The sequence below is a fragment of the Choloepus didactylus genome, chromosome 14 (assembly GCF_015220235.1).
Source record: "Choloepus didactylus isolate mChoDid1 chromosome 14, mChoDid1.pri, whole genome shotgun sequence".
Taxonomy (NCBI): Eukaryota; Metazoa; Chordata; class Mammalia; order Pilosa; family Megalonychidae; genus Choloepus; species Choloepus didactylus.
Window position 1 is genome coordinate 97,112,706 of NC_051320.1, and position 21,198 is coordinate 97,133,903.

Genomic DNA, 21,198 nt, shown 5'->3' on the forward strand with positions numbered 1-21,198 from the left:
AGGGAAGTAGAGTCACAGTGCGGGGGAAGGAGGGCTGGGGGCACCACGGGGGCAAGCGCTCCAACACCCAAAGGGCCTGGGAGCAAGCTCTGTGGGGTGGGCAGCAGAGAGCCCACCCTCAGGCCAGGAGGGCAGGAGCAGCCCCCTTGCTCTCTGCTCCCAGGGACCCCCACAGTGAGGGGCTTCACTGAAGACCCTGCCGGCTGCACGGGCTGCGAATGCTCGGAGCCGGGAGCCCTCTCAGTGCTGCCAGGGGCTGTTTCCTAGTGGCTGGGAGCAGGCACGGCCCTGGAGGCCACTGGCCTGGGGGTCTCGGCCCTGCAGCTGGGGTGGACCTTGGTGAGCAGCTGGGAGAAAGAGTGGACCCCAGGAGGGCACCGCGGGTGGGCTGGGCGGCCAGCAGTAGAACACCGGGGAGCATCTGGGCACAGGTGGCAGCACAGATGACCGTCCTTGGGGTCACTGTCCTCGGATCTGGGCCCTGGGCAGCCTCGGCTCTGGGTGAGGGTGGGTCAGAGACACAGAGTCCCACCCGGGGGCCTGGGCTGGGGAGGGCTGGGAAGCTGCTGGCAGATGTCCAGCTCTCAGCTCTCAGTGGACGCAAGAGAGGGCTTGGCTGGGGGGCCCTGGGGGCTGGGGGCCCAGAGGGGGCGCCGAGCAGCCCCAGTGAGGTACACGAGGGCGGCAAGCACCCAGGGCCGTGCACCCTGGCGTGGGCACAGAGAAAGCAGGAGAGAGACAGAGACTAAAAAAAACCTTAACTTGGTAAATGTTTAAATCATGCAATTATTTTTCTGATTGCTTCTAAAACTGGAACTCATTAAAAGCTCTCATGGAATCTTCTTTCTCTTCTTTCACTGGTACCGCATCACAGCAGCCCTGCCCGGGAAATAATAAAACCTCCATGCGAGTGCGCGTGCACGTGTTTGCAACCCTTCCTTTAAGAGCAAGGAGGAAAAAACGCCGCTGCGTTTCTCCCCATCACACAATTTCTATGTGTAATTAGGATCCTGGCAACCACCCAGCCACAGACAACTGTTCCAGTTAATGGAATAATAGCCAAATTGCGTTTATTTCTTTATTTCTACTTTGATAGTAACCAGATTACTTGCGGCCTGCATCAGGGCTGTGCCATGCCAACCGCGGCGGCGGGGTGGGCTGCACTGGGCCGGGGGCTCCGCGTGGGCCCTGATCACCTTCCAGGACCAAGGCTGCGTCTCCATCCTCCTCCTCCTGGGCCTGCGGTAGCCATGGCAACAGAGCAGCCAGCGCTGGCTGCACCTGTGTCAGGTGACGCGCGCACACCAGCGCCAGGCCCAGCAGGGGAGACCCCGCGGGGAAGGCAGCCCGGGCCAGGGGCCCAGTGCCCACCACAGGCTGTGGGTGGACTGCGGGGACTCACGTCCACACCCATCAACCTCGCCCAGCACAGGACGCAGGACGCTGACCCCTCCACCTTGGGGGGCGAGCCTGGTGGCTCCTTTATCTTCACCCAGAGGCAGGGCACACGCCAGGGCCCAGCAGCCTGGGCGCAAACCCCAGCTCTGCCACACGCAATGTGAGCAACCTCGGCCAAGGACAGGGCTTCCCTGAGCCTCAGTTTCACCTTTGAAAAAATAGGGACATAGGAGCGCTCGCTCTCAGAGGGCATTTGGATTGAAGAGATGCACAAAAATAACATGGCAGAGACCTCCTTTTAAAAGTCAAATCTTCCACAGAGCCCCCAAAACATAAAACGTATCTAACCATCCACCTATCGTCTACCCATCTGTCTGTCCATCCATCTACCCATCTACCCACACTTCTATCCATCCGTCCATCCATCAGTCCATCCATCCATCCATCTGTCTATCCGTCCGTCCATCCACCCATTCGTCAGTCCAGCCAGCCAGTCGTCCATCGTTCAGGGCTGGGGCACAGAAAGTTCTAGAACAGACACAAACCCCTTCCTCATGGAGCTTTTGTTCTAGTGGAGGGCAATAAACAATAACAAGATAAAGAATTCAGTAAACAGTATGTCAGAAGGTGCTGAGTGCCAGGAAGAGGGAGGTAGTGTGGTAGTGTGTGCGTGTGTGTGGCCGTGCCTCTGAGGGGTGGGTGACACCTGAGTAAGCACGCGCAGGTGAGAGGGCGTGGGCTGAGTGAGCACCTGGGGGAACGAGGCCCGGGCAGCTGGAGGGACGGGGCAGAGGGTGCCAGTGGCAGGGGCGTTTCTGCAGCCCGGGGAGCAGCAGGGGTGGAGGAAGGTGACACCCACGGGCTCTGCCGTCAGACTGCGTGGGGGGTGAGGAAGAGAAACCACGCTTGCTCGACGGGCCGGGCCGGAGCCGTGGGAAGACGGAGGTGCCCTCCGCGGGACGGGGAGGACAGCAGGAGCAGGTGGGGACCTGGGGCACAGACGGTCAGTGCCGAGTGGCGGGTGGGTGGCAGGACACCGAGTCTGGAGGGGGAGCTGGTCAGGCTGGACGTGGACATTTGGGAGGCGTCCGTGGGCATCTGTTGACTGGATGGAGACGGACAGGGGCCACCCAGCGAGTGAGGGGAGAGGGCGCCACGCGGCGAGGACCGTGCCCGGGCACCCTGGGTCTGGAAGGAAGGAGGACAAAGGGGACCACCCAGGAAGGGCCCGAGCAGGGGCCCCCTTGGGAAAACGGAGGGCGCCCTGGGTCCTGGGAGCCACCGAGGAACGAGTTTGGAGGAGGAAGGAGCGAGCCGTCGGCTGAGAGGGGGCCCTGGGCCGGAGGCCGCCCTGGTTGAGGTGGGCGGATGGGCGAGGAGAGAGGACAGAGCTTCCGGGAATCCAGGCAGGGGCTGGGCGCGGGGTGAGCTTGAAAGAAGGTGCTTTGTTTCCAGTCGGGGCGGCTGCAGACCCGGGAAAGAGGGACAGGAGGAGGGCGCAGGGAGGCAGGGGCCGGGCAGCGAGAGGGCGTCCTGGGCAGGGGCAGGGGCAGCCCCCCGCCCTGCAGAGGAATGCTCCACTGGTGGCACCTGGAGAGGAGGCGGAGCAGGCCCCGAGGTGCGCCGGAAGGACAGCAGGACCTCGGGGGGTCCTCGGGGGTCCTCTGGGAGCTCTCTGCCAAGACCTCGGCTTCCCCAGAGGAGTGGGATGCAGGGGGCGTGCAGGGACGGGAGACTGAGAAGACAGGAGCTGTGGAGCCAACCAGGGCAGGCTGTTCTGGGACCAGCACACGACAGCTGGGCCCCACAGCCACCAAAGCCTCCCCAGTTCCCACCCCAGCGGCAATGCAGACCCACCCAAGCCCTCTGGAGCCCCACAGTCTCCTATCCACACCCCAGACCCAGAGGATCAGAACCTCCCTAGTGCCACAGGGACACACTTTCCCCCCCTCCACCCAGGGTCTGGGCCCACAGCCCCGGACGCCACGGACCCACACTGCAGTGCCCAGGGCGCTCACCAGTGGGGGGGGCGGGATCCCCAGCCCCAAACCACGCAGAGGCCTGTGGGTGCACGGATGCTGGGTGCTGGGTGGGCGTTGGCGTGGGGGGCGGGATTGGGTCCTGGAGCTCAGTGGGGGTGAGGGGCTGGGGTGCTGCGGCCTGGGAGGTCATTTGGGGGATGGGTGCTGCGTCCTGGGGAGTGGGTCCGCAGCTCTGCAGTTCTTAGTGGACCCGGACAGCTCTGAGGCAGAAGCAAGTTCCCCTGAAAATGCAAATCTGTCCCTCTCAGGGCCACACCTCGGTCCATTACCATCCATTAGCACCTCAGCTCTGAGCCTCCTGGGACTGACACCTCTGCCAGCAGGGAGCCTCCCTCGGGGCTGCCACCTGGGCCCCCGGGGGCTCATTCCTGGACTGGGAGGCCTGAGCCAGGGGCACAGTGAGGAGGGTCACAGGCGCCGGGGAGCGACGCTTGGCTGCGGCAGGGTCTCCTTCTGATCACAGAGGCGTAACATGTTCGCTGAACTGCCAGAGAGACGGACAGCCCGTGTCCACGTCGCAGCAAGCAGGTGGTGGCTTGGCTAGGACCCTCTGTGGCCAGCAGGTCGGGGCACCCCCTCTCCCAGGGACGAGGCACCCTCCCTCTGGACTCCCAGGGCTGCCCCTCCCAGGCGGTGTAAGTGGGACCCACCTCGTCCGGCCATATGCAGGCCCAGGGGCCGGGAGAGGGCACTGCCGTCCAGGGCCTCTCACAGGCAGGCAGGGAGGGGGCAGGAGAGGAAGGGGCCACAAGCGCCCCGAGGACAGCGTGTGCAGGACAGCCTGAGGGTCAGCCAGCCCAGCCGCAGAGGGACACCCTGAGCATCACGGCGTTGGAAGGGCGTCGGGGCTGCCGGTGGCACTGACAGGGATGGCGATGGCCTTGAGGCACCGTGGAGCCCGAGGGCCAGGCTGGATTCCGGCCACTGTGCCGGCATTGGCCTTGTGGGGACATCGGGGTCTGCTGCACACGGGGGTGCTGGGCACCATGGTGGGGACTGACCACTCTCCGCGAGGTCAGTGGGGGGTGAGGAGAGCCGCTGGGTGGGGTGGGGAGTTTGGGAGCCAGGGGTGGGGAGAGGCTCCTCAGCCAAGCTTCCAGAGAGGCAGGGCCGGCGTGACCCGCGGGCCTCTCCTGTCTCCCCGGGGAGTGGCTGGGGGCACCCGCCCACCTGAAGACACGCCCGCCTGACCGCACCTCCGTCCTTCCCACTGCCCGGCCATGGCCCCGTGGGACTCAGCTCCTGCACGGCCTCACGGTCACCCGGGCTGACCTGTCCCTCCCGTGGGCCGGGCTGTGCCAAGACCTGGATGGGGACAGGCCCCCCAGCCCCCTCACCTAGCGGAGACCCCTGGGGAAGGTTGTATTAGCCACCGAGGCCCTCAGGTGGTGTGGTGGGGGGGGCACTGTGAGCAGGGAGGGGTCTGCTCTGAGCTCCCCAGCCCCGTGGGGTTCCTGCTCACTCCGTGGGGTTCCTGTGAGCCCTGTGGGGTTCCCACGAGGCCTGTGGAGTTCCCATGTGCTCTGTGGGGTTTGTGCCTGCCCCATGGGGTTCCTGCTCACCCCATGGGGTCCCCATGTGCTCCGTGGGGTTCCAGTGCATCCTGGGGCTCACTCTCTCTGGCGTCTGTGCCCCCGCCGGCCTTCACCTCTGCACAGGCGGCCACCCCTGTCTGCCCAGGTCCCCCTTGCCCCCAAGTCTCTGAGTCCCTGGTGGCCGGCCCCAGGACACCACGACTTCCCTCTCTCCGGGGCATCTCCCCAGGTGGCTCTCCTGAATTCCCTTCCCCCTGGGTGAGTGCAGAGCTGCCCTCCACGGCATCCGTCTGGGCAGGGACTCCAGCTGGAGCCCTCCCTGGCACCGAGCGGGCTGGGGGTGGCAGCTGCCGGGCACAGCCCACCGCCCACTCTGCCTCTGGACACTGCTCTCCCTGAGGCCGCCCACCCCGCACGAGGCTCTCAGCACAGGGCCATGCCCACCATCAGCCCCCAGGCTTCCCCTGGGACCCCCGCGGCAGGGGCGGACCCGACCTGGCAGCCCCAGTTCAGCTCCCCTGGGGCTCTCTGGGCCTCAGTTTCCTCCCCAGGGACGCCCATGACTCCCGGCTCGCAGGCAGAGGTGGCGGGACGGTGGTGAAAGCCACAGCATCTCATTGTGGGTGCAGAGGCAGCAGCTCCAGGCCCCCCAACTTTGGGGGCGACACCCTCCGAGGAGGCCTGGGGGCGTCTGGGCCAGCAGCTCTGCTCAGCTTCAAGGCCCCGAAGCCTCTTCTTGCCCCCAGACACCAGCCTCTCACTCCTGGGGACTCGGTGTGTGCTGGGAGGGGCGCCTGGGGGGTGGTGCTGCCGAGGTCCTTTCAGACTGGAATACTCTAGAGTTCCAGAGAGCTGCCGGAAGCCGGGGTGCCTGGGACCAGCCTCTCGGGTGGAGGCTTTGAGGGAGGGGCTGGCAGGAGGGAAAAGCAGCCCCGAGGGGTCCCACGGGGGTGCTGGGGGCTGCGGGACCAGGGCAGGGAGAGCAAGGAGGGCTGCAGGAGAGGCTGGGGCACAGCCAGGTGGGGCAGGCCTCTGGGGGGGTGGGGAGTGGGGGTCACCCCCTAACCCCAGGACACAGTGAGGGAGCCAGCTGCACACAGGGCTGGGGGGTCCAGGATGGCATCAGGAAGGAAGGTCAAGACCTCACGCTGAGGGGACATGGGGTGCCCATTCCCCTGGGGTGAGATACAAGGCTCTGAGCACAGGGGGTCCAGCAGCGCCTTGCTCCCAGCAGCTCCACTGGCCTCCCCGGGGTGCCCCCCTTCATCTTGCCCCACACGTGGCCCCCACCTTCCAGGCAGCCTCGCAGGGATCCTCCACCCACTGGCACCCACAAGGCAAGACCAGGACCCCCGTCCCAGTTAGGAAAGCAGGGCTCAGGGGGGTGACGGAGAGGCTGGAAGGAGCCACGGGGACTGGCTGCCACGGCCCTGCTGTGGGACCGGAGCCCAGCCCCCTCTCTGGGCTCTCAGGGTCCAGCACAGGACATGGGTGGGCAGCACAAGGCAGGGAAGGGGCGCAGGGCACAGCCAGCAGCTGCATTCCAGGGAGAGGGGCGAGGCCTCGGAGGGAGAACCCCAGCCAGGGCTGCGGGAGGGGACCAGGGTGGCATCGGGTCAGCAGGCACAGGTGGGCACAGGTCAGTGGGCACAGGTCGGTGGGCACAGGTGGGCACAGAGCTGCAGCATGGAGGCTGTCCGTGTGCCCTGGGAGCGTTCTGAGGGGTGTGGGTGGACGGACAGTCAGGGAACCGCAGAGAGCCGGGCCTGGGGGTGGGCCGGGGGGTGAGAAGGGGTGCGGGTCCTGAATCGAAGGCCTCCGAGAAGGTCCTTCGAGGGGTCTGTGGCCGCCCCGGAGCCCCCAGCTCCAGCAGTGAGGGCTCCGAGAGGCCCAGGCCCAGCCCTGTGGGCACCCTGGGCTAGGAAGAAGCGCGCTGGGGCAGTGCCCTCAGGTGCCAGCACCCCACCTCCCACCCCAAGCCCGGTCCCAGCAAGACCCCCTAGGCCTGAGGAGGCTCTGGCGCGGTGGCCAGCAAGTAGCCCTCAGGGGAGGCCGAGCTCTCCAGGCCCTTCTCTCTACCACCCCGAGCAAGACCAAGAGCCCATGGCCACCTAGAGACAGACAAGGAAGTGCAGGGCAGGGGGCAGTGATGAGGGCAGGGAAGGAGGGTCTGGGGAAAGTGGAGGAGTGCTGGGGGCAGTGGGGCCAGGAAGGAGGTGCTGGGGAAAGTGGGGGGGGTGCTAGGGCAGTGGGGGCAGGAAGGAGGGTGCTGGGGACCAGCCCCAGGCCTTCCAGGTGACCACCAGCCCCAGCCCTCCGGGTCTCAGCCTCACCTGAGAAAGGGGCAAAGGGGAAGCGAGGGACAGAAGGTGGCTGCCGACACCCGGGTCCCTGCCACTGGCTGCTGTCCTCCTCAGGTGCCCCCTCGGCCCTGCACCTTTGACCCCTGCCACCTGTTGAGGGGGGAGTGTGGGGCAGAGGAGGGCGAGGGGCCAGGCACCGTCCAGACTGACTCGAATCTGCGCTGGGCCCTGGGCGGACGCGTGTGCCAGGGCAGGGGCAGGTGGCAGGGGGCTGGCAAACGTCGGGCTCTGCTGTGCCCACCTGTGCTGGCCCCGGGGGCGTGGGGAGGTGGGAGGAGATGAGCCCAGGGGTGTAAGTGCTCACACAGGCCCAGGCCTGAGTCCTCCTCCCGCAGCCAGCACAGGGTAGGCCAGAGGGCATGGGGTGGGGGTGGGGGTCCCTGAAGGCTGTGGGTGGAGGGGAGGCTCTCTGGGGGGTGGGCCCACTCCCAGGCCGTCCAGGCTGCCCCGTGCCACTTTGGGAAGCACCAGGGTCTAATGGGATGTGCACTGACGGAAGGCCAGCTGCCACAGGGAGGGTTGAGATGGGGGTCGTTAGGGGGCGCCCCCCAAACTTCTGTCCTGCCAGGGCAAGACACCCTCACAGAGCATCCTTAAGAACAGGGCAGGGGGCCACTGAGGCAAGGTGAGTGCCTGGACTGCTGTCTCCCCTCCGCTGCCCTGTCCCCCCGGGGACAGCCCTGCTGAGGAGGACATGGGGGTGCCCACCGCCCCCCACCTCACAGATGGGACAGACCCAGGACGTAGTGGCTCTGGGGTCACCGTGCTGGTCGGGGGCAGAACTCAGTGCTAAAGCCAGGACTTTGGGTTCCCAATCCAGGTCCCTTGTTTTCTGCCAGAAGGGTGGTTGTGGGGAGGAGGGGGACGAACAGGGAAGGCACAGCATGTGGAGAGTGGGGCCCACCAGCCAAGAGCCCCCCAGGCCCAGGGCCCCCAACCAGCCTCCCCTCCACAGCACTGCCCACCCTGGCCACAGCTCCACCCCATAACGCTCACAGGGGCATAAGCAAGGAGAGGTGAGCAGGGGTCCCTGCCATGGACAGACCCGCTGCGGTGCCCACTCTGGGCCTCAGTGTCCCTGTCTGTCCTCCACCCTCCCCTGGTACGGCCAGTCGAGTCCCCGAGCCCGGCCAGGGCCATCAGAGGGTCTCCTCTCCAGGGCTCCCCTGGGTGACTGGGAGATGTGATGGTATAAAACCGTGGGAATCTGGAGCTCCCAGGGAACGTGGGAGGGGCCTGAGTTGGGTGGCCAACTTGAGGGGGGTCGCTGTGTGGGTGGTGATAACAAGTCTACTAAATTCCACAGGCGAACAGTTTGCAGCAAACCAAGGTGTGAAATCACCCCATTTTCTGTTTTCTTCCCGAGGCTGTTTCCTGCAGCCCCCTCCCCAAAACATCCCCCGCACACCAGGCCCAGCCCCTTGGGCAGGGGTAACTGCAGGACAGACGCCAGGCAGGGGCACCTTCAGGACAGATGCCTGCAGACAACGCCCCCCACTCGGAGCCAGCCCCCCTGACCAGGCCAGCTGCAGCCCTGGGAGAGGGTTCTTAAAGGATAACAGAAATTCGCGTCTTGTTTGTCCCTTTCCTCCTGTCCCACCCTCTGTCCCCCTGACCCACGGGCAGGGATGGCCCTCGCTCCATGCCCTTGGCGGTGCCCCCAGGCTGCAGACGAGGAGATGAGGCCAGAAGGGGCGGGGGCTCAGCAGGGTCACCCAGAGCGGCAGCGGCAGGCCACGAGGCTGTCCACGCCGTCTTCCTGCAGGTCCCCTGCAGGCACCCAGTCAGCCGGGGGCTCCAAGGGACATGGAGGAAGTGTCCCTGCCCCCCAGGCCTGTGTCCGCCGCCCATGCCGCACACCCAGGCCCTGGGTTAAATTCACTGTGGTTCAGGTCACTTGGTAACTTCGGGGTGTCCTAGAGCCACAGTCCCTGTCCCAGCAGCCCATCCCTGCAGCCCCTGCCCCCAGAACCCCGTCCCCACAGCCCGTCCCCACAGCCCCTGTCTGTGCCTAGGCCCCACCCCTCCCGGACCCCAGCAGCAGCCCCCACACAGCCCCTCGCCTCCCTGCCCTGCCCACCGCCCAGCCCACACTGCGCAGGGAGCCCTCACCTGGCCCACACCCGACGCTGGGCTGCCCAGGGCTTCCCCAAAGCCAGTGGCGACCATCTCCCTATGAAGGGACAGCCTGGGGAGACACCGTTGGCCCTGCCTCCAGCTGCACGAACCCAATCCTGGGTGTCCCTGCCATGGCAGAGAGCAGGTCCCCGCCGGCCCCTCGAAGGCTGCCCAGCACGGGTGGCTGGCACCTGGCAAGGCCCTGTCAGCCCTTCAGCCTCTTCACGGAGGCCTGGGAGCAAGACACTCAGGCTCCAGTGGGGAGAGGCCAGTGCCCTGGGCCAGACCAGCCCCTGGAGTGAAGTTGGACCCCTGAGCGAAGCCAACCTCCCGAAGCAAAGCCGAACTCCCAGAGCAAAGTCAGACCCCTGAGTGAGGCCGGCCCCCCAGCAGGTCACCAAGCCCCCTGGTGTCCTATGTTCTGAATGCACTTATCCGGGCAGTGGGGCTCGCTGACACTCGCTCACACACGCCTGTGGAGAGGACGGTGGGGAGACGTGAGGGTACAGGGCCCAGTCAGGTCACACACACACACACACACACACACCTGGCTCCAGGCTCCACCGCAGACCACAGAGCCCTGCCCTGCTCCCCCAGGCTCAGGCTCGGGGACTGGTCTCCGTCTGCTGGTATAGGGCAAGTGCCTGATGGGGTCAGCAGAGCTGCGAGTCACTGCACACGCACATGTGTGCACACGCACACACACACACAGGTGTGCGCCCGGGCCCGGCTCACCTCGAGTTGCAGGATGGCCTCCTCTCGCAGCCGGATGGCCTCCAGGTCGTCCTGGGTGATCTCCGGGAGCAGCACCTGCTCCTGGCTCTGCCACATGTCGCCCCCATTGAAGACCTTCTCCTCGTCCGCCAGCTCAGGCAGGGGGGCCCGGGGACTCTGTTGGTGACAGAGACAGACTCGTCACCACCCACATCTCCTTACCACCAAGCTCGGAGGCCCTGCATCTTCACCCAGCTGGGAAGGAGGCACCCTCGGCTCTGTTGGAGACAGGGAAACTGAGGACCAGGAGGCGAAGCCACCAGCTCGCATGCACCCCAGGGCCCCTGGGAGTCTGCATGCTGACTTGCTCTTGGGCCTGCAACCTGGGCTCGGTCCTGATGGGATGTTGGGGCACTGGCTGCAGGTGGGGTTTGGGGCAGGTGGGATTCAGGGAGCAGGGGTAATGGGGCAGAAGGGGATGGTGGTGGGTGGGGGTGGGCGGGCACAGGCTGGCCCCCCACGCTGGCAGGTGTGCCCGTCTCTGGCTGGCTCAGGCTTGGCTGCAGGGAGAACGGCCCCTGTCCATGGCACCCGGCTGGGGACATGGGATGAGTTAAGACATGGCCCCTGGCCCCAAGGAGCTTTTGGGGTCCCAGGCCTCTCTGTGAACCCCCAGAGCTCCCCCCCACCATGTGCAAACACGAAGTCCAGCTTCTCACCTGGGTGGGCCCACCAGGAGCCCCTCACAGAGCCCATCACAGATCTAGCTCTAGCTGCAAGGCTGGGGCTGCAGGGCTAGTGAATAGCTGGGGAAACTGAGGCTCGGAGGGAAGCAGTGACCGCCTGACCCCACACAGCCGGGCACAGAGCACCACCCAAGGGTGGTAAGTCTTGTCGTCGTCATTGTTTTCCCTAGAAATTGTAACAGCTTTACTGATCACGACTCAAATACCTTACGAGTCGCCCAAAGTGTATGATTCAGTGGTTTTTAGGATTTCCCAGAGTTGTACAACCACCGCCACAGTCCATCCTGGAAGTTTCATCACTCAAGAAGAAACCCTGCGCCCCCAGCCGCCCACCTTCCGTCTCCGCGCATCTCCCGTGCCGGGAGCTCCCGAGGGGCATCTGCAGTCTGTGGACTCGGGCTCCTGCTTCTCTCACTCACTCGATGCTCCGACGTGGGCCCCTAAACCCACGATGGCCCAGCCCCTCTGGCTGGACTACAGGAGGGATGTTTTTGAGTTTGTTTTAATCTTTGTTGACTTCCTTAACTTCTCAAATTTTGAAATTCAATAAAATGGTGGCTTTTCCTCTCAAGTATCTCCATTGCTCCTTGATGGGACAACCTGGGTCCGAGTGGCTGCAGGCCCCCACCGCCCGTGGGAGTGAGAGGGGCTGCCCCAGCCCTGCCCCCCACACTCTGGGGTGTGCAATTTAACTGAAAATGTGCACGATGAAGATCACGGCTCTGCAGCCCACGGTCCCCCACCCTCCCCGCCCCTTGGCAGGGCATGGCCTGCCCCGTCAGCCGAGCCCGTCCTCCCCGCTGGGGCGCCTGCCTGCACATGCATGTCTGAAATCAGAAGGGAGACGGAAAAGGCCCGGGGACCACGATGAAGGCAGCCTGGCCCGGCCTGCCGCCCTCCCTCCCGCGTGGTTCCCGGGTCCAACGCGCCCCCGACGCCCCCAATCCCCGCAGGAAGGAGCTATCCACTCATCTCGCAGCTGAGCTCTGGAGCACAGTCTGCTAAACCCCGATCCTGCCCCTGCCCCGGTACCTCCCCACACCCCACAGAAGAGAGGACAGTGCCTCTGGGTCTGGGGGCACGGAAGGGCCCCCTTCCAAAGCACCAAGCGGACACTGGGCCTGCCAGACCCCTCCCCGTCGGCAGCCTCCCCTTCCAGCCCCCACAGCCCCTGCTCTGCTGCCAGATGATTTATCTTAACATGCAAATCGAATCCGGTCACTCCTCAGCTCAAAACCTTCGTTGGCTCCCAGTGCTCACAGAATGAACCCCAAGCTCCACCAGGCCGCAGGACCCCGGGCTCTGGCTTTTGCACGCTGCCCTGGAGGCTGTGCACTACCCTCTCCAAGCCCTTCTTCTCCAGCAGTGTCACGAGTGGGGCGGGGGATCGCCAGCTGCTGGTGCCCCAGAACACCCCGAGAGCTGCCCAGGCATCTGCGGCCCGGGGCGAGCTCACCTCCAGGCACCAAGGGGCCTGGGGACAGTGGGGACAGCTTCCGGGGACTAGACAAGGGGCCGATGAAGCCCACCTGTAACCCCACCCTGGCGGCCGGCCCGCCCGCTTCAGCAGAGCCAGGCCCCTGGCACCACCCTCCGGAGCGTTTCCAGAGCCCGGGCCAACAGCACCAGGCGTGACACTGTCAGAGAGGACCCGACAGGACCCCAGGCTCTTGGCGTCTCCCCAGGGCCAGCCCATCACCAAGGTCCCAGCTGCCGCTCACCCCCAACCACCGCCCCTCGCGCACCCCAAAGCCCCAGGCTGCTGGGCCCCGAGCCCTCCACACTTGCCCACACCTCTTAGCAAACTCCTCTGTGTCCTGGGAGACCAGGCCCTGGGGAGCCCCTGGAGGCACCGGCACAATTTCCCAGGCGGCTGAAAGCGATACTGTGGAATACATCAGCTTGAACGAAGGGAATTTATTTGCTTACGGTTTTGAGCCCAAGGAAATACCCAAATGAAGGCCTCATCAAGGCGATGCTTTCTTCCCAAAGACTGACTGCCAGCAATGCTTGGCTCCTCTGCCACACCGCAAGGCCCTTGGCAGGGTCTACTTGTCTCACCCTTCTCTCCCGGGTTTCAATGATTCCAGCTTCTTGCTTCTGTAGCTTTTTCGCCCTCTCTATGTATTCATCCCATTTTTAAAGGACTCCAGTAAGAGGATTGTGCCAGTTTGAATGTATTACGTCCCCCAAAACGCCATTATCTTTGATGTAATCTTGGGGGGGCAGACGTATCAGTGTTGATTAGATTATAATTCTTTTGAGTGTTTCCATGGAGATGTGCCCCACCCAACTGTGGGTGATGACTCTGATTGGATAATTTCCATGGAGGTGTGGCCCCACCCATTCAGGGTAGGTCTGAATTAAATCACTGGAGCCATATAAATGAGCTGACAAACAGAAGGAACTCAGTGCAGCTGAGAGGGACATTTTGAAGAGGAGCTACAGCCAAGAGGGACACTTTGAAGAATGCACTGGAACTGAGAGAGGAGCTTCAGCTTACAGAGACATTTTGGAGATGGCCTTTGAAAGCACACTTTTGCTCCAGAGAAGCTAAGAGAGGACAAATGCCCCAAAAGCAACTAAGAGTGACATTTTTGAGGAACTGCAGCCTAGAGAGGAACGTCCTGGGAGAAAGCCATTTTGAAACCAGAACTTTGGAGCAGACGCCAGCCACGTGCCTTCCCAGCTAACAGGTTTTCCAGACGCCATTGGCCATCCTCCAGTGAAGGTACCCGATTGCTGATGTGTTACCTTGGACACTTTATGGCCTTAAGACTGTAACTGTGTAACCAAATAAACCCCCTTTATAAAAGCCGATCCATCTCTAGTGTTTGCATCCCAGCAGCATTAGTAAACCGGTACAAGGATGAAGACTCATCCTGACTGATGTGGGCCATGCCTTAACTGAAGGAGCCTCATCAAAAGGTTCTACTTCCCACAGGTATGGATTAGCTCTAAGAACGTGTTTTCCGGGGGTACACACAGCTTCAGACGCCCACAGGAGCCCTCCCCATGCCCTCCCAGGCAACGCCTCTTCCCCTCTAGGGGTGGAGTCCAAAGCCCCCTGCACCCATGCCTGCAGCCACATGGACGGGGACACCCGCACGCCGTCTCCTCGGGAGCAGGGGCCACACGCCGGGCAGCTCCATAACCCAGGGCCTAGCCAAAGGGGCCAAAAATACTTGCTGCACAAAAAACTTACAATGAACCTTCTAGCTATTTGTATGTTAGAAATATGACAGGTAGACAGGTTAAATAAATGCAGTGGGTGGGTCTGCCCAACTGGGCTTGTAACATGCCTTATCCTAGGAAAAAAATGGAATAGCTTATATTTTAAAAAGATATTATAAAACCCTAAAACCATGAAAAACATGAGGAAAAGTCACAAGTAATTAGAGGAAGTTCAATGGAATTAAAGCAATGAAGGGAATGGGCAACAGAGGCCAGAAAACCTAGGTTAAAAGAAGCTCAGCACAGAAGTTTGATCTGAGCTTCCTGGTAACCAAGGCAAAGAGGGAAGGAGGTTGGTACATGGAGCTCTGGCTGTCCTGCCTCATTGAGTCAGCTGAGGCTCCCTGGCTTCCAGGAAGTTCTCCCTGAACCCCCAGGCTGGCTGATGTGTGTGCCGCCAACCTGAGCCCTCCAGGCTGGGAGGCTCCTGGGTGGGAGGGCTGTGCTGACTCATTGTGGGGTCCTTGGTGCCTGACACAAGTTGGGGTGGAGCAATGTATGACAAAGGCCCAGCTGCCTCCCCTCCTGCACCTCCCGAGTGTCGCAACATGCCAAGGGCGCTGCATTCCCCACGCGCCCTCAGTGGCCCCCCAGCCCACACAGGGCCCCGGCTTGCACATGAGCACACAACGCTTAGTGAGGAAGTGGATGAGTGAACAAATGAATGAATATATGCAAGGAAAGAGCCTCTGTTTCCTGTTACTAAATGTCAAGAGCAATGACTGGCTCCCGCACTAGGGCCACCACACAGCCTCCTTGGCAGCTCCTACAGCGACTACTAAACCCTACTGGGGCAGGATGCTTCTACAGGGTCCCCAGCGAGAAGGCTGAGCTCGTGGCTTTCTGCTGCCCCAGGGCCTTGCAGAGAGCTGTCCTGGCCACCCTGGCCTTCCCGTTCTCAGGCCTCCTGGAGCTCCTCTGTGCGGCGTTAAGATGGCCTTGCTCTGCCCGGGCCCACGCCAGCAGGGGCTGAAGGCAGGGCCTTGGTGAAGGGGGATGGGCTCAGGCAGGACTCGGCACCATCGCTCGCTGGCTGGGTCTCCTTCTCCTGGGTCTGGGAGGTTCTAGATCTGTCAGCTGGAGGAGGCTGCAGAGGCTGCCCCCTGGTACCTGAAGCTGCTTCCAGAAGATCCTGCTGGCACCCAACGGCTCAGGTGGCCACGGGGAGGAGGTCTGGCCAACCCGATGTCTGCGGCATGCCGGGCAAGGACCTGCCTGTGATGTGACCTGCGGCCTGTCCTCCCATCAGAGGCGGCACTCCCAAGGGCGGGCCCCTGCCGCGTCCACACCTACGCGGGGGCCTGGGTTCTCCTGCAGAGTCAGGGAGATACAGGCTCCTCCACGGCCCTGCCACGCTGCCTTATGGCCCCCACGGCCTGCAGGGCCCTCTGGTCAGGATGTGGCTCGGCAGCTGGAAGGAAGACTCCGGAACACCGTCCAAAAGACAGAAGGTTCACCCGTCTTGCATTCTTTCCTCACTCTTTTGGGGTGCCCTTGACCCCCCTGCTCTGTGCCAGGCCCGGGACGGAGCAGAGAAGGGAGGGCCCTGTGCATGGGCAGAAAACCAGATACTACAGAAACAAGACGACGATGGCATTTGTGACCAGGGCCACCACGGGCAGGCACGGATGCTGCGAAAGCCACGTGTGTACCTGCTGACGGGGGCAGGGGGTGGCGTCTCCTCCAAGACCCCAGGCCCCGTGGGCAGGAAGCAGCTGAGAACAACGGGGGTTGGCAAGGCCACCAGCGACGCCACCGGTGCCTGCAGCCGACGGGAACACACTGCTTTCCGCTCATTCTCATCGGCACTTTCTGCCAGGAGAGCAGTGGCCCGTCTGAGGTCACAAGGGAGGGGCAATGGCGAAGCTGGCACAACCCAGCTCCTGTTTGGAGCCAAGGGCCCCTCTCCAAAACTCGCTCATGGGTGGAACAGTTTCCCCCAGGGGAGTCAGCAGAGGCCTTTATATAAATAAATAAGTGGATAAACACTTATAAAATAGAAGACTGAAGAATCTGTTGGCAACCGCTCTTCTTCAAGGCAGCAATTATCTCCTCGCCTTCCGGGGCAGGTGGAAACAGGGAGCCATGGCTGGCGGGCGGGCGTGGGGAGGACAGCGGGCCCCGCGCCAGGCCCCTCTGTGCCCCCTGCCCTTCCTGGAGTGTCGAAGGCATCAGGGAGAGAGCTTGGGACACAGGGCCGAGGCACACGGGCACCAGCCAAGAGGCCCCAGCCAGTCACGCGCCTCCCCTGGTGTCCTGGGCCCATCTGCAGAGCAGGCTGGTGGGTCCACCCCCCGCCCAGGCCCAAGGGGCCGCTCAGCCTGTCCCATCCGAGTGGCGGCTGAAGCACGTGGAAGGAGCCCGCAGCCAGGGCTGCCCTCCAAAATGCCCGGCTCAGGGCCCCAGGCGGGAGGGGTGGGGGACTCAGGCTGGGTCAGCGGCTGGCAGATGACTCTGGGCAAGCCCTTGGCCTCTGTGCATGTGGCCTCCACTCAGCAAAGACAATGCTGCGCCCGGCCACACAGAGAACCGGGGGACGCAGAGGCCCCACAGATCCAGAGATAGGAGGGGAGCGGGAGCTGGGGGGGGGGGGTACCCGAGAGGCCACGGGACACCAGCACAGCCGACCCGCCCCCATAAGGATCACACATCCAGGGGACACTGGGCCCTACCCGCACGCTGGGATTTTAAAAACACTGAGGCAGGGCCTGCCCTGAGGGCCTGGGCAGGGGGCAGGGGAGGTAGGAAGGGCCCCAGGGGAGCCGGCGCCTGTGCGCTCGGGCGGAGCTCCTGGAGTGCTCGCTGCAGCGGGACCCCCACACTCCAAACAGCAACGGGGCTGAGCGGGAGGAAGCCCGGGGGAGTCTAAGATGCCCCATGGAGCAGCCAAGCGGATCAGGCCTGCTGGGTGCAGAAAGCCTCGGAGATGAGTCTGTGCCTTTCCTGGAAAGCACCCCAAGAGCTGAGAGCATAGGGTGCCGCTCCAAGACCACCCCTGCAGACCTGGAACGGCCTGGGGGCTGCGGCTCACTGCCCCCTCCTGTGTGTGGCAGAAAACTGGAGAACGTGGAGAGGGACTGGGCAGGCAGGAGAGCTCAGGGGCCAAGAGGGTTCAGGGCTCGGTCTGGGACAGGAAGAGCTGCGAGGCCCAGGGAGGGGGCCCGGCGGACCCTCAGGCCCCAGGGACAGGCCAGGCGGTCCACGCGGTGACCGGGAGCAGGGCCACCGGGGGGGGGGCAGGTCCCGGGCACACCCTCCCCGCTCCTCACGACAAAAGACAGGGAAAGCGGAAATGGCTCAGCAGCTCCGAGCCCACCACATCCTTTCTCTTGAAAGGATCACAAAGCGCTCCTTTGTCCTCCCCACAAAGGCCCAATTTGGGTCTTTAGCTCCAAAGCTGGGATTAGGGATTTGCTGGCAAGGTGCGAGCCGCGGGCCTTGTGATGGCTTTCCAGCCCGAGGCCCACAAGGGCGCCTTTGTCCTCCCGCGCGGCCCGGGCGCAGGCCCCTCGGACACGTAGGGAGACTCACACGTCCAGTCTGACCGTGAGACGCTTCCCGTGAGAAGAGACAAAGCGCCGACCGGGGTTCAGGAGGCCGGGCCGGGGCCGGGCAGCGACTGCACAGCCTCCACCAGGAGAGAGGGCAAGAGGCTACAGGCCCAGGCCCCGCGCAGGGGACACCACTGGCTGGGTGAGAGGAGGGGCCGGGCACAGACCCCCGTGGATCGCCCCAAGCCTGGTCATCTGTGTCTCTAAACAGCAAATAATGCTACTTATTAACTGACGGAAGCTTCTGGAAGCTCGTCAAACCCTAGAATGGCAGAACTGGAAGACTAGCAATCCTTCCCTCCACCATTTTAAATAAAACAGACAACGCTTATTTCATTTTGTGCCCAAAACCACAGACGGGAAGGCAGGGCCAGGAATTTATAGCTGGCTGCTGAAAGTGAAGCTCACTTTTATTTCTGTGGTCTGGGAGACGCAGGGAAGTTGGAATGAAAACTGCAGCTGAGTCCGCGAATGGCCGTGTGAAGACGGCGTGTGATGCACATGGAGAACCCCTGAAGCTGAACAGTCGCGGCTCAGACTCGGGCCCGGCAACCTGGCCCCACACGTGCTGCCCGGTGTGCGGCTCGCTGCCCGAGCCCGAGCCTCGATCTGGCCAACAAGAGCCCTGGGCCCGGCTGGGGGCCACGTCCTGCCCAGTGCCCACCCCACAGAGCCCAGGAGGCCAAGGGCCCGCACCCACCCCCAGCTCTCATCTCAGGCGAGCGCCCGGGCGGCACAGGGGCCCTGCTGCTGACGGGACCGCTCAGGACGCCGCAGAAGGCTGTCCTGCCATCGGGAACTCCAGCTCGGCAGCTAGTGTCTCCTTTTCTTGAACAGGGCGGTACATCACCTCATTATTTATAATTTTTGAAAGCACTGGAAATAATCTTTCATAGCTTCTCAGAAGGACTACTGATCATTTCTGTCTTTCCTCAACTTTTTAAGTGAAATGTAGTACATCTACAGCTAAATGCATGAATCTTAGGTTGACAGCTCCACAAATCAGTACAAAGGAAAACAAAATTCCGACTTCTCACACTGCTGATTACTTTAGCCTGTTTTGTAGGACACAAATGGAATTTAACGTATATCCTCTTTGCTTGCAGGCATCTGGCCTCCTTACACTGTGGTCAGAGAAGATGCTTTCCAACCTTTTTAAATTTGAGGCTTGCTTTGTGCCTAACATATGCTCTCCCCTAGAGAAGGACCCGAGGGCACTGGGAGGAATGCGTATTTGCTGCACGTCTGCAAGGCCTAGGTGGTTTAGAGCAACGTCCAAGTTCTTCCACTTCCTCACCGGTCTTCTGTCTGGATGATCTACCCATTATTGAACGTGGTACACTGACATTTCCTACTTTGAATATAGAGCCATTTATTTATCCCTTCATGCTGACAATGTTTTCTTCTTACATTTGGGGGCACTGTAGTTAGGTGCGTATATGCTTATAATTGTTTTATCTTCTTCATGAATGGACTCTTTTATTTAGTATACAGTGTCCTTCTTTGTCCCTTTTTTACAACTTTTGACTTAAAGTCTATTTTGTCTAATATTAGTACAGTCACCTCCATCTCTTTTCATTAGTATTTGCATAGAAAATTCTTTTCCATCATTTCACCTTCAACTTACTTGTCTTTGAGTTTAAGGTGAGTCTCTTTTAAACAGCAGATAGTTGGGTCACACTTTTTTATTCATTCTGCCAGTCTCTACCTTTTGACTGGAGAGTTTAATCCATTTACATTTAAAGTAGCTACTGATAATGCAGAACTTTATTCTGCCCTTCTGCTTTTTGGTTTTTTAAGTCTTACACCTTTTTTTGTCCCTCAATTCTTTCATTACTGTCAACTTTTGTATTTAGTTGATCTTTTGCAGCGAACCATTTAGACTCCGCTCTTCCTACTGTGAATACTTTTCAGATATTTTCTGTGCAATTACAACAGAGTTTAAAATATAATGTGGTTTGATTTGATACCAACTTAACTTCAATAGCATACACAATGTAAGTTCCTATACCTCCAACTTAACTTCAATAGCATACACAAAGTTCCTATATCCCTCCATAAACCCACATTTATGTTGTTCTTGTCATAAATGACATTTTTATTCATTTTGTGCCCAAAACCACAGATCCAGCATTACTTTTTATGCATTTGCATTTTAGATCTTGTAAGAAATAAAAAGTGGAGTTATAAACCAAAAATACAATAGTACTAGTGTTCATAATTACACATGTGGTTATCTTTATCAGAGATCTTAATTTCTTTATGCAGCTTTGATCTACTGTTTAGCGCCCTTTCCCTTCAATCTGAAGAAACCCCTTTAGTACCGATTGTAGGGCAGGTCTAGTGGTGATGAACTCCCTCAGCTTTGGTTTATCTGGGAATGTCTTAATCTCACCCTCATTTTTGAAAGAAAGTTTCATCAGATATTAAATTCTTGGTTAGCAATTATTTGCTTTCACCATGTTGGATTTGTTGTCCTACTTCCTTCTTGCCTCCATGGTTTCTGATGAGAAATCAGCATTCAATCTTATTGACGATCCTTTGTATGTGGTGTTTTGCTTCCCTCTTCTTGCAAATTTTAGGATTCTCCCTTTGTCTTTGCCATTTAACAGTCTGAAATGTGTAAGGGTGTGGATCTCTGAGTTTATCCTGTTTGGAGTTTGTTGAGTTTCTTGGATGTGTATACTCATGTCTTTCATTAAGTTTGGGAAGATTTCAGCCATTATTTTTTTGGAATATTCTCTCTGTCCCTTTCTCTCCTCCCCTTCAGGAATTCCCATAATGTGTACATCAGGATGCTTGATGGTGTCCCACAGGTTTCTCAGATTCTGTTCACTTTTCTTCATTCTTTTTTCTTTCTGCTACCCAGACTAAGTAATTTCAATTGTCTTATCTTTGCCTTCACTAGTTCTTTTTTTCTGCCAACTCCAATGTGCTCTATAACCCCTTCCAGGGAATTTTTTTTTATTTTAGTTGCTCCAGTATTTCTCTACAGTTCCTTTTTAGAATTTATATCTCTACTGAAATTTCGTTTCATTCACGTATTATTTTCCTGATATCCTTTGTTTTTTTTTTGTTTGTTTTTGTTTTTGTTTTTGTCTATGCTTACCTTTAGCTCTTTGAGGATATTTAAGACCAATTACTTAAATTCTCTGTCTAGTATGCCAAAGTCTAGTTTTCTTCATTCATGGCTTCTGATGATTTAACTTGCTCCTTTCTAGGGGCTGTCATATCCTATTTCTCTGTATGCCTTGTTGCACACTGTACATTTTAATATCTTAATGTGCTAACCCTGGAATCTAGTTCCTGGTGTGTCTGTTCCCCGAGTGTACATCCAACTAGTGATATGACAGATTTCCGTGAATGCCAGGAGTTGACAAAAACAAACCAACACAAATAATACCCTTCACAGTCTTTGCAAATTGCCTCTGTGTTGATTGATTTTCTCCTAATAATGAATTTGAAGAGCAGCCTGAGGCAGAAGCGTAGTAGCCTCT

The 21,198-nt window shown here is 60.2% G+C and overlaps 2 protein-coding genes across 5 annotated transcripts in view; both read right to left on the bottom strand.

Annotated features, from left to right (window-relative positions):
* The window catches only part of TSNARE1 (t-SNARE domain containing 1), a 143,795-nt gene that overhangs the window by 14,404 nt on the left and 108,193 nt on the right, over positions 1 to 21,198 (bottom strand). For all 3 annotated transcript variants that reach the window (XM_037803642.1, XM_037803640.1, XM_037803641.1), the window contains exon 10: positions 10,192 to 10,347. In XM_037803642.1, coding sequence (XP_037659570.1) covers positions 10,192 to 10,347 — 156 coding nt within the window. The remainder of the gene's footprint in view (positions 1 to 10,191; positions 10,348 to 21,198) is intronic.
* On the bottom strand, positions 1,075 to 7,635 carry LOC119509656 (formin-like protein 20). Of its 2 annotated transcripts, none has more exons than XM_037803654.1 (3): positions 4,091 to 7,635; positions 3,417 to 3,924; positions 1,075 to 3,148 (listed from the first exon to the last, which is right to left on the bottom strand). In XM_037803654.1, exons 2-3 carry the CDS (start codon positions 3,568 to 3,570, stop codon positions 2,457 to 2,459), a joined length of 846 nt encoding a protein of 281 aa, XP_037659582.1. In that variant the 5' UTR covers positions 3,571 to 3,924; positions 4,091 to 7,635; the 3' UTR covers positions 1,075 to 2,456. The 2 variants fall into 2 exon arrangements, with proteins under 2 accessions (XP_037659582.1, XP_037659583.1); XM_037803655.1 differs by having other exon boundaries at positions 1,075 to 2,503; positions 2,989 to 3,148; positions 3,417 to 7,635.

Bases quoted from the DNA above. Each gene is read 5' to 3' on its own strand.
- LOC119509656 (XM_037803654.1), bottom strand. From the start codon at position 3,570: ATGACCTCCCAGGCCGCAGCACCCCAGCCCCTCACCCCCACTGAGCTC. The intron at 3,149-3,416 runs GTGAGCGCCCTG...TTGGCTCCACAG, and splicing joins GGATCCCGCCCCCCCCACTG to CTCCTGTCTTCTCAGTCTCC.